The sequence below is a fragment of the Solanum stenotomum genome, chromosome 5 (assembly GCF_019186545.1).
Source record: "Solanum stenotomum isolate F172 chromosome 5, ASM1918654v1, whole genome shotgun sequence".
Taxonomy (NCBI): Eukaryota; Viridiplantae; Streptophyta; class Magnoliopsida; order Solanales; family Solanaceae; genus Solanum; species Solanum stenotomum.
In genome coordinates this window covers 43,935,594-43,948,320 of record NC_064286.1, presented here as the reverse complement: position 1 = coordinate 43,948,320, position 12,727 = coordinate 43,935,594, and the positions used below count along the sequence as shown (strand labels likewise).

General features: G+C 32.2%; 1 protein-coding gene across 1 annotated transcript; it reads left to right on the top strand.

Annotated features, from left to right (window-relative positions):
* Nucleotides 1-3,115: 3,115 nt before the first annotated feature.
* Nucleotides 3,116-5,848, top strand: LOC125865811 (ADP-glucose phosphorylase). Its single transcript, XM_049546063.1, has 3 exons — nucleotides 3,116-3,669; nucleotides 4,833-5,123; nucleotides 5,478-5,848. The coding sequence occupies exons 1-3, from the start codon at nucleotides 3,202-3,204 to the stop codon at nucleotides 5,745-5,747; spliced, it is 1,029 nt and encodes a 342-aa protein (XP_049402020.1). The 5' UTR covers nucleotides 3,116-3,201; the 3' UTR covers nucleotides 5,748-5,848.
* The last annotated feature ends 6,879 nt before the right edge of the window (nucleotides 5,849-12,727 follow it).

Genomic DNA, 12,727 nt, shown 5'->3' with positions numbered 1-12,727 from the left:
ACGTAAGATAAAATGTGTACAAAATTACAAAAAAAAATAAGTTCAGGGGTAATAGGACCTTAGTTTAGTTAAGGTGTGTTTTTGGGATTTCGGTCATAGTCTAGGAGATACTTGTGTCTTATCCCTTCAAATTTCAATAACCTTGAAACTAAAACGGTTAATTTTCAAATAAAAATCTACATCTGGAGTCCCCAAAAGCAAAAGCATGGAAAATAATTCAGAGGGATGAGCGACAAGACTCATCAATATTTCGTTTGTTCAGGATATTGCAAAGAATCTTACATAATTATTTAGTTGTTCCATGCATATCATCGAACACCTTGGGTTCATCAATCTTCCCCCAAAATTATGGCAATTGGATAAAAAAAAAAGTAATACATACATATAGAAAATGTAGCAAAATATTATACGGTACTATGAGTATGATCAAATTTAGTAAAGAAAAAACAAAGAAGAAGCAGCAGCAAACCGAAAAGGGAAAAATGGAGTGCCATTTTTCCTCCTTTGGTAATTGTTAGTGGGAAGAAAGCTCTGCATTTGCAATAGCAATGGCAAGAGGGGAAGGACACGCGTGAAACCCAAAAAGCAAGTCGCTGGAGCTTGTTAATAGGTCAGAATAGAAGCAAAATGACGGATTTAACAACACCAAGTTGAGAAGTTGGACGAATTGCTTAAATCTGGAGAAATTCTTACTAGGCAGGCAAGGATTAAATCAAGAACGTGGCCTTCATCGATCGAGTGATACTCATTGGGATCCCATTTCAAGACCTTGTGAAATTTCATGATTATAATTTCTTCAATTGCTAATGTGCTTAAAGATATGAAAGAAGATTCTCCACGCGATCTTGATAATCTTGCAACAAGTAATCTTTTAGATAAAATTCAAGAATTTAAATCTATATATCTTTGTGTTGCATTTGATGTTCAAGATGTTGTTTCTTACAAATGAATTGAGAAAAGCTTTACAAAAGAAAGATTTAGATATCGTCAATGCTATGGGATTGCTTAATCTTTCAAGGAGAAGATTACAAACAATGAGAGAGAGTGGTTTGGAGTCTTTGATGGATGGAGTTTATTCATTTTGTGGTAAACGTGATATTTTGATTCCCGAAATGAATGAAGACTATCCAAGATTGAAGCGTAAGAAGTCAGAGGTTTCATATTTACATCTCTTTTGTGTGGAAGTGTTTTATGCAATTATTGATTTGCAACTTCAGGAGCTCAATAATCATTTTAATGTTGTGACTAGTGACTTATTCCTTGGCATGGATAGTTTGAATTCGGTTTTGATTCATTCGCCAATTTCAGTAAGAGCAGAATGATGAAGTTGACCGAATATTATAAAAGTGAGTTTGGTGATAATCAACTTCGAGATTTAAGTTATCAGCTTGATAGTTTCATTGTCTATACTCGAGAGTGTGATAGAAAATTTCTCAACTTGAAGGGGATTAAGGATCTTGCTATGATGATGACACAAACTAAATTGGATCAAACTTGATCTCTTGTTTATTTACTTGTAAAGCTGACTTTGACTTTGCATGTCGCTACTGCAAGTGCGGAAAGAGCATTCTCCTTAATGAAGCTCATAAAAAATTATCTACGTAGTAACATTGGTGAAGAATTTTTTGAATGGTTGTTTAGTTTGTAAGATAGAGCATAAGATATTTGAAAATGTAAGTAATGATGCTATTAAAGATTGTTTTCAAAATATGAAGTCTCGCCGAGTACAATTGTAAACTGATGATATTTTTTGTGGTAATGTAATTTTTTTTTATCTTTTGCTCGCTTAGTTATTGTTATTATAAATTTTTAGATCTTATCTTTAAATCAATGATGTATCCATTTTCTTGAAATCCTAGATTCGCCTCTAATTGCAATAGAATGAATTTCACGAACTAAATGACTTGCTCCAGATCCATCTTCGTATCACTAGGAAACAAAGATAATGATTTATAAACTAAATGCCCCTTTTGTTGGATGCATTTTTCTTAGAAGAAGATGTCACCTATTTGTTGAGTTTTATGTTTTGTTTTTGTTATCAATCTCTTTTCTGAAAAGCGTAAAACGTATACTCCCTCAGTAAGTTTACCAATAAGTTCTACATTTTTCAAAGTGAGTTTACCAATTTTACCCCTATTAATTATGAAATGGATGAATTAAAAGCTTCAATTTTTCAAGAAGTTCTACATTTTTCAAAGTAATTAATTGAGTTTATAATAGGTAAAAAAATTGTCCTTTCTTGATTTGTCAAAATGGACAAGTAATTTGGGACAACTAAAAAAGGAAAAGTGGACAAGTAATTAGGGACATAGGGAGTATTAAAAAAGGGATTGTTTACGTTGGAGTAGTTACTATGTAATTGTTCCCACCCCTATTTAAAATTAACACTTATCCATTTATAGACAATAATTTCGGATCGGGTCAGTCCACATTGACGATCCACGACTCAAAATTTACAATATTGCTATAGTAGCAAGTAATGATGTTAATACCTAACATCCACAAATACATATTGCTATTGTAGCAAGGTGATGTTATCACTTGACATCCACAAATAAATTATTTACAACAGAATCTTGATATTTAGCAAGTAGTCTGAGCTAGCTGTAAAGTTTAGAATGGGACCCCTTTCAATATGAACGTCTAGCTCATTTTATAGGAGTGAATTATCATCGGGATGTAATGACCGAGAATCATTTCCCTATTAATATATTGAATGAATAGAATTTAATTATAAAAAAATAACATTTAGCATTATTTTTGGAGCAAATCTTTTAATTACTAATCTCATCTATCCAATCTTTCTTTAGATGCTATATCCCTATCCGGTCTTATTTTCCGAAGTGAAGTAAACTCATTTCCTACGATATTTTACTATTGCATATTTATTTTTTCATGTGTCTCCAGCTAACTTGATCATGTTTTTTTAAAAATCTATTTTCACCTTATATAAATAATCTGGGAGAAACTTGAAGAAAAAAAGAAGAAGAGAACATAAAATATAATAAGATTAATAGCAAAAAAAAAAAACTTTAAATTATTCGTTTATATCAATTTAATACTTAAATAAAATATTATATATATTATCTCTAATATTATAAAAAAAAATTCAGCGCCAAATGATCCGAATATTTGTCACAGTGTGAGCTTTTCCAGTAGTACAAATCCTCACCCCAAATTAGATCGAACCCCGAAACTAAAATGGCGGAGGCAGAAACGCCAAATCGGAGCCCCGAAATCCGGAAAGACAAAATCCACAATAGGTGGGTACTGTTCTCTCCAGCGAGATCGCGCCGACCGTCGGACTTCAAGGCCAAATCGAATCCACAACCGAACAATCAAACAGAATGCCCATTTTGCGCCGGCCACGAGCACGAGTGTGCGCCGGAGATATTCCGTGTACCAGCAGGTTCCACTAACGATTGGAAAATCAGAGTTATCCAAAACCTATATCCGGCAGTCAGCAGAGAATTGGATTTCCAAAATCCAGTTTCGCTCGTCGGTGATGTAGCAGTTAGTGGATTCGGATTTCACGATGTGGTTATTGAATCGCCGGTTCATTCAGTAAATTTGAGTGATCTTTCTCCGGCTCAAGTTGGGGAGGTTCTGCTAGCTTGTAAGAAGAGGATCGAGCAGCTCCGGAGTTGTGATTCTATCAAGTATGTTCAGGTTTTATTCTGATCCCATTTCATTGTCTATCAATCCCTTGAGGGATATCATTACAGTTAAAACAGTTTCTTAATAAGTATTTAGGTGAAGTACTTAAGAGGTAGATTATGCTAATCTGAGCAGGAGCATGTGATACGTAACTCTCCATCCATTTTTTGTGAACTGGTTGATTGGCATGGTAGATTATTTTGAGTTTGTATTTTTAGTGACAGGAGAAAAGCAATGTAGTATTTGAATGAAGTTTGTTTGATAGGGTAAATATCTAAAATATCACATTGGACTGTCAATTTGAACTATTTAATGAAAGAACACTTGAAACTTGTAAATAGTGTAGCATATTTTTGGTATCAAGTTGAGCATCCTAACTACAATCTATTTTTGAGAACGGGTATGTTCTCTTTGTTAGCTTCTCATATTTATTACGTATTTGATTCCTGTTCGCTGAATTCTCTAAAAAATGCACTCCTAAGTTAGTTAGTTATTGATAATCTTCTAGTCATCCCAAATATATGCAAGAGAACTGATTAAGTATCATGAAACTAGAGATGAATGAGCACAACGGAGATTTAGTAGCAGTATGACAGCCTACTGGCAATTGTCAGCTGATCTGACAGTCTTCACATTCATCTTTCTTCATACCAATTCGATCATTATGTTGGGATGATTCCAGCACAATCACCCAAGTTAAGTTCCGTAAGGCAATCGGGTGACTTTCTGTTTTTTCCCAATGTTCAGCCTCTAGATGCAAGGTGGTTATAAAGTCAAGTTTTTCATTGTTTCCCTGTAAGTCCCTTATCTTCTGAATGCTATGTTATGCCTTCCCTATTATTGTTATGTCCTCTTTACTTTTGTATTTTTTTTGTCCAAATTGCTTTGATATGCGTTACATGAGGTGAGGGTCTTTCGGAAACAATCTCTACCTCCACGAGGTAGGAGTAAGGTCTACGTACAAACTACCCTCCCCTGACCCCACCTATGGGATTACACTGGGTATGTTGTTGTTGTTGTTGTTGAATATGTGCAAAGGATCTGCAGCATGTAACAACATCTATTGTTTTTTCCTCTTTCTTGTTGAGTACTAATGGTTTGTTCGTAGTCAGCACGTTTGTACCATCAAAGGCTACTGCACTATATAATATTGATTCACTCACTGGCTTTTAAAGGTGTTCAAAAACCATGGAGCCTCTGCTGGTGCTTCGATGAGCCATTCTCACAGTCAGATGATTGCTCTTCCCATTGTTCCTCCAACAGTTTCTGCCCGTCTTGACAGTATGATGGAATACTACAAGCAGACTGGAAAATGCAGCCTGTGTGATATTCAACCAAATGAATTGCTAATTGCTGAATCAGCCCATTTCATATCACTGGTTCCCTTCGCTGCAACGTTTGCTTTTGAGATTTGGATAATTCCTCGTGATCACTCTTCTCATTTTAATGAAATAGATAGTGAGAAGGTAATGGAAGCTTTGTTTGTCCATGGTTTGTTTTCATGAGAAAATGATGTGAAATTACCCTGGATTAACTTTACTAATGTCAGTTATCTGCAAATTCTACATGAGAAACTTACAACCTTAATGGATTACGACTTCTGTCAAGTTAACCATGAAAGTGTTGTCATTTTTCAAGTAGAATTGCTGATTAGTGAAAAGATAAAAGATATCTCGTAGCATATGTGGCTGAGGAGGGGGAAACTGATTCAAGAAAAAGATTACAATGTTCTTGGTCGTACTAATTTTCAAATTGTTTTTCTTTCTCAACAACCACTCAGTTGAATAGCTTGTCTAATTTTTTACCGTTCAAATATGCAGGCAGTCGATCTTGGAGGGTTGTTGAAACTCATGCTTTTGAAGATGTCTTTGCAGTTGAACAATCCACCATTCAACCTTCTGATTCATACTTCCCCATTTCAGGATGACCCCTCAAATGCACCTTCCACACACTGGTTTTTACAAATAGCTCCCCATTTGAGTGGAGTTGGTGGATTCGAGATAGCAACGGGATGTTACATAAATCCTGTTTTCCCAGAGGATGCTGCCAAAATTCTAAGGGATGTGAGAATCTCCAATAACAATATTTAGAGGAAATATATTAAATCTAATTATGTATGTATTATCTTTAGATACGGTAGCTAAGAAAATAAGAGGATGTGAATCCATCATATGTTGTTTCGATGGCACCTGTTTCAATCATAGTTATTTGTCCCTCTTCCTTCATTTAATTTCACTTTCCATTTCTTCCTTCTTCAGTCTGACCATTTCTATTTCTTTTAACTTGTTCTTGCTTTGCATCGTTCCTCATTCTTTTTCTCAGTTCTAGACTGTATTATTTCCTTTTTCCAAATGTATATAGAGAATAACAGAAGAAAAATATAATTGGAGAGGTCTTCTGTCGGTGCAAAATCATTCATTGGGATTGAAAGGTTTAACTAAAGAAGAGAAGGTATGCAAAGAGAACAAAGATTTTAGATAGAGGAACTTGGTTATAGATGAAGACTTCTTGAATAAGGTTAGTTGCTTTGAATTGGATTGATATGGGTTTATTTCGGGTTGCTCAAATTCCAAAGGGTACCCCTATTTATACTTGTATAAGGATGATTCTAGATATAATAAGATTAGTATAAATTGTACTTTTTCACGAATCATGCTGTCGTGATCGACATTCACACCAATCCCTACTGGGATGAATCAAAACTAAGCATCTATCTCATGCAATATCTAAATATCTAAACAAGACATATAAATAAAACGACATAAGTAGAAGTCTCCAAAGTGATTAAATAAATAAACAATGAAAGCCTAAACAAAACATTTATAGAATTCGAAAGTTGATGTGCTAAAACTCTTGTTGCGATGATAGTTGTAGAAGAGGATGGAAGGTTTTATTGTCCACGTCACCATAGTTTATTAAAGTTAGTTAGTTGTTGATAATTAGAGTTAGTTAGAGTTAGCAGCTTTATAAATAGTTGTTACTCAATTGTAATACACAATTAATTCATTCATATTCTATATACAATTTGAGACATTCTCTCTTTTCTCTTTCAATGGAGTTTCACAATTCTTCATCATCTTAGCTATCATTTGCTCGTTAGATCAATAGTTTCATCAACTCTAACTAAAATTGTTTAAGAATAGCAAACGAATACATAAATAGTCTCAATGTTTGAAAAGAAGACATCAAAATCAACAAAGATTTGCGGCAGTCTGAATGAAAGTAGTTCACCCTCTGATCTGAAAGTAACGGAGCTAAATACAGGAATACGTAGATGCCTTTGGTTCATAGTTTGCGCTCAAACAAAGTGCATGAGTAGCATCAATGCAAACACTATGTATGAATAGGCATAATAGGTCGACTAAGATTAGTAGCGATATATAAATTCCTCCATAAAGCAATAGACAGGTTCATTCCTCATAGTCAAGTCACAAGTCATTGAAATCATCATAAATAACTAACATATCTGCATGTAAATATATATAGTTACACATCATCTTTCTAGCATATTACAATCCATCACCTACTGAACAAATAAGTACATAGTATCTGACTCAACACTCTGAAAATATAAGTGTAACCCTTTATATTAGTATATCCCCTTCTTTAGAAATTAGAATATAATATATCCTTTATCAATGCTAGATCTTAACTAGCATGTCACATCATCAAGTGATGAGCAAACAATCACCAATCAATATAAATCATCAACACACTTGTCAAAATACAAATAAGTCAATAAAATCATAAAAATCATATTCATCCTAGCCTTGCAGTTGTATAGTTTCTGCAACTTGCGGTAAAATCTAACACTCTCAGAAATCTTAAGTCTCACTTTCATTTGAACACATATATCAAAGGGTCTTAATCTTGTCTAATTAATCATGACCTACAAGCAGAGGCGAATCCCGGATTTCAAGGGGTGCACTATTACTTTAAAGATAATATCTAAAATTGTAGGGAAAATGGCCTAATATTGCCCTCAACTTTGTGATTTAGAGTTGACATGCACCTTGTTATGAAAGTAACTCATATATATCCCTAAATTAATATAGGGGTATATTTGATCCTTGTCATATATTATTTTATTCAACAACTAATTTGAATTTATTATTTTAATGGTCAAATTTATTTATTTTCACTAATTTTATTGTAAAATTTATTTTAGATGCTCCAAAAAAATTATAGATATAAAAACTAAATTTCAATATAGCCACAAAAATAATAATATTTAAATTCCACTATAGCCCAAAAAAAAATTGTTCTAAAACTTTTTTCTTAATTTTTTTACTTTTTCCATTCACAGTTCTTTCTTTTGATTTCTCTTAGTTTTACACTAAAATGAACGAAAAAACAAAGAAATAAGAATAAGAAACTCAAAAAATGTTAATTAAATAAGTTAAAAAATAATTCATGTGAAAATGATCAAATATACACCTACATGAATCTTTTATAATTAAAATAAAAATAATAAATTTAAAATTATTATTTTTTATTTCCGTTAGATTTCCAAAATTTTACAAAGACAAAAAATTAGCTAGCTAAAGAGAAGACGTTTAATTGAAATATATTTTTATTCTATTTTATGCGGCTAATTAAAGTTGTAATGCCATTTCTTTTATTAATTATATAACAAAATAGACCTTTTTAAAAAAATGGACAAATCGAGCGTTGGAGGGATTTGAACCAGCGACTACCACCTCGATAATAAGCCCTCCGACCAGTGAACCATCTGGTCATTTTGGGCATGGGTTCCTTTAGCTAATATTTAATATATTTTTAAGAATAATACAAATGATATATCGAGTTTAGCCGGATGACCATGGGTTCCGGTGACCCAAATTTGGCACTTAAATTCGCCCCTGCCTACAAGGGATCCTAGGTGTCCATCAACATGTACCATATCGATGTGGTACCCAATCAAACCGCTGACATAATTGCTCGCTCGTACGCTCACACCATACTCAAGTCATTTATCATCAGAATAGTAAATGCATTCTCACTGTATCTGAATATCTCAATATACTAACCTTTCCAGTTACCTCTCAAGATAACACGATAAATACTAAATAATCACAAGTTCATATTCCGTAACATCAGTGAAATAGAAAGTTCAATAGTTTACATGCTTATTCAAACCAGCAAATATTAATTCAATCATAACAAACACTAACTATGTCTGAAGAAAAAATCAACATGCAATACAGCTCATATTACAAGAAAGTATAACTCCAAGTAAATCGCAACTTACTTCAATTGAAAACTGAGAATAAGCAAGTTAAATCGTTGAAGCCATCTATTTTCGCATCGCCTCAGAATGTTCAAAGTCTAAGACAAAATAAATATAATGATTCTTTAATCATCTACTTCATCAAACGAAGGTCTTGAAAATTCAAACCCAACTAATTTCACCTTTTTAGAGGGTCAAACTATTAGTATAATGTTATTTCATTAAATTAGAGATTTCCATGGCTTACCAATAAATATAATGATACTTTAATCATTCATGGAGTTTTAGCCCCATTAACCTCTCTTAAGTGGTTAATATACTCAAATAATTCATTTTTATCATTCTTCTAGGTTCCTCAATATCATAGTTAAATGTTAGGTTCATAATTCCACTAGAAGATAGAATTTAACGATCTAGAATTGAAAATTAAACATGCGTAATTATATTGCCCTACATGCTATTCCACCAAAATAATAATCCTAAGGATCAACCCATAAAATCTTATGTAAAACATACCCTTTGATTCTAGGAAGAAATTGAATTTACGGAGTGAAAAGATGAAAGAGAAGCACTTACCTCATGAGAGAGAAAAAACCCTAAGCCTTGGAAAAGTTACCCCTAGATTCTCGGGTCGAATATTCTAATTTATGGCGAAGGCAAGACGAAAACTGACTTAAAATCGCAAATCACTATTTTTCACTAACATGACTTTTCAAACTCAGTTTTCCATTTTCAGATTGTTATCAACTTAAGACTCATGGAAACATATTCTACGATTCTATGGTCCTAAGCACCCATAATGAAAAGACAAACATTACATACTTAGGACTTAAATAAATTATAAATATAAAATTAGGAGAACATTTTAGAAATAGTTGACTTTAGAGAGAAATGCAGTCTCATTAACTAAAGTTTCCTAATTAAAATTTGTAGGTATAGTTTAATGTGCTATTTGATTCATAAATGTATTCCACTCTAAAATTTTGTTAGATTTACAAACAGATTTACTCATGATTGGTATAATTGGCGCCTCCAAAATCTATTTAAAAACGGAAGATTTCCATAAATCATGTACAAATCTTCCTTTTTAGTAGTCTTTTTTGAACTTCATCGTTGAACATCAATACATATAGTTCACGATTCAATCCAAAATTTGATTTGATTTCTTCATCTAAAATATAAATACAGTCTACAAGTGCAATTTAAACGTTATTTTGTTGATTACATTGATTCAATTAAACTTGTTTGTTATTATTTGGCAATTGTAATTCGAATAATGAATTTAGAAAATTCAATTATCATCTGGAATTTCTAACTACATTTATACAAATAAAGTCTCGAAAATCATGTGAATTTCATAATAACATTATCCGTACATGTTGATTGATATATGTATTGATGTTATATGGGCTTTCACTTTAACATCAGATCCAAATGACTTCGTATTGAACATGTTCCTTATTGACTTCTTGTAAAATGAGAGTTCGGAATCTAAATAAGCCACAAAAATATAAAAGTGACCAAAATAAGTCATTATTCTAGTAAGTAACTAAAATAGGATTAATGGAAGAAAAACTTATGTTTTATGCAATATTCCAAATGTTTTCCGTTAATCTCATAACGTGTATATTTTAATATATAACGGAACTATTTTTTTCACCTTGTAAAATGAAACTATTTCTTACACTTTGTAAAGTGTAAATTTTTCTTACACTTTGTAAAGTGGAAATTTTTCGTACACTTTATAAAATGAAAGAAAAAATTATGTTTTACAAAGAGGAATATTTTTCACGTTTTGCATTAAATTGTATCTCTTTATGAAGCTTTTGCAGTGTTTGTCATACAATTATATTAATTTGACATATCATAAAAATGAAAAAAATTATTACATTATGTATTTTTATTTTTTATTCTGAAAATTCCTCCAAGCTCTATTTAAGGATGTTCAAACATAGCACCTTCAACATCTTTAGTCTTCTAGTTTTCTTCATTTCAATCACAAATAAATGTCTTCTAAACCAAAAGTTAGAGTTTCCATTTATTGGGATGGCGAAATTATACATGACGGAAATACCGTTTATTATAATTGTCCTCCCAATGCTAAATATTCAATTAATGTCCGATATCATAATTTCTTTCATCAAAGAATGGGTATAAATAGTACTGATTATAATTTGATTATAGTCGAAAAATAGCCTACTTCATTTTTATCACAAGGACAAGTAAATTTTGGAGAGTGGATTATCTATCATGACGAATTGTTGACCGACTTTTTGAGGGTTCCAAATGACTACATAGATCAAATCAAGTTAACAATACTTGAAATCTATGTTAGGAAGGAGCCTAAGACTAGTCAACAACGTTCTCCTTTATCGGTCGATGTCCATCCCCGATTAGAAAATCGTAATAGCGTTGATGGATTTCCGATAACTCAATCTACTGATTTTCCTAACATGACTTATTATCAAAATATTTTTACCGGTCGATATGATTTTGATTAGAACGAAACTATCAATGAAAGTGACCGGTAATGCTCAATAATTATATTTCAATTATTATTTGTTGATTTTGTCAATTATTTATTAATTTATATGATTTTATTATTATTATTATTATTATTATTATTATTGTTATTATTGTTATTATTGTTGTTGTTATTATTAATATTATTGTTGTTGTTGTTGTTGTTCCAAGTTATGGACTAGATAATTATTTTGGTTAGTCCTCACACTTTGAAATGACGGAAAATGTTGGGACATCCTCAAATTTTCATGTCTTGCCTACTTTTGATGCAAATGATTATCGGTATGTCCAATACTTGATTTTTTTTTATTTAAGTAAGTTAATTGCATGAGACAAATGTTTATACTTTTTTACACATATAGAAAAAATATCACACAAGATGAGCCCATTGATCCTGTGAATATCGATGATCGTGACCTTTCAAATTACGACTCACCTTCAGCTAGTAATAGTGATGATTTGCCTAATGCTGAGGAATCAGGAGATAATGTTCCATTTGAGGCATCATCTAGTGATGATGATTTTTTGATGCACAATCGGTCACCAAGACCAATGTCCATTAGTCTATTTTGTAATCATGAAATTCCTTATCTTGATCATCTCCCAGATGGTCCAGATATCTTAGGCAATACACATGGATGCCTAAATTATTCAAGATTTTTGAGGATAATTGAAAAAAGTCATAGCGTCACACACTCATCAACTATCACCAACAAAGGGAAAACATATTTGAGGTGCAGACAGATATGCATCATGACCGTGGTGGTAATAAGCACATTGTAAATGCATCGCAAGAAATATGTCAATGTGGTAAATGGCAATCATACCACATTCTGTGTTCTCATGCAATAAAGGGATTTGACCAAATTGGGTATCAAGCATGGGAGCATATGGCACAAGAATTCAACGTGCGTAACTACAAAAAAGCCTACTCCGGACAATTCAATCCACTTGGCGGTGAAAAGTATTGACCCGATAGTCCCTTTATTATGATAGCAAATAAAAAATATTTACGAAAAGTGGGTGTAAATAAAATCACCCGTATACATAATGAAATGGACGTTCCAGCAAGTACACTCACTCGCAAGTGCTCAACGTGCAAACAAATAGGCCATGATAGGTGTTGACACCAAATTTTGTCCCTCCTTTCTTCTAATTTATTTCGTTGAGCTTCTAAATTGCTAATAAGTGGAATACTTTATAATTCGCTATTATTTTCTATTTATCTCTATTACTATCGTAATTACTTTAACTTTTATTATTTTTAACGATTATCATATTTTTATTATCAGTTCCACTATTTCAAAATTATACTTT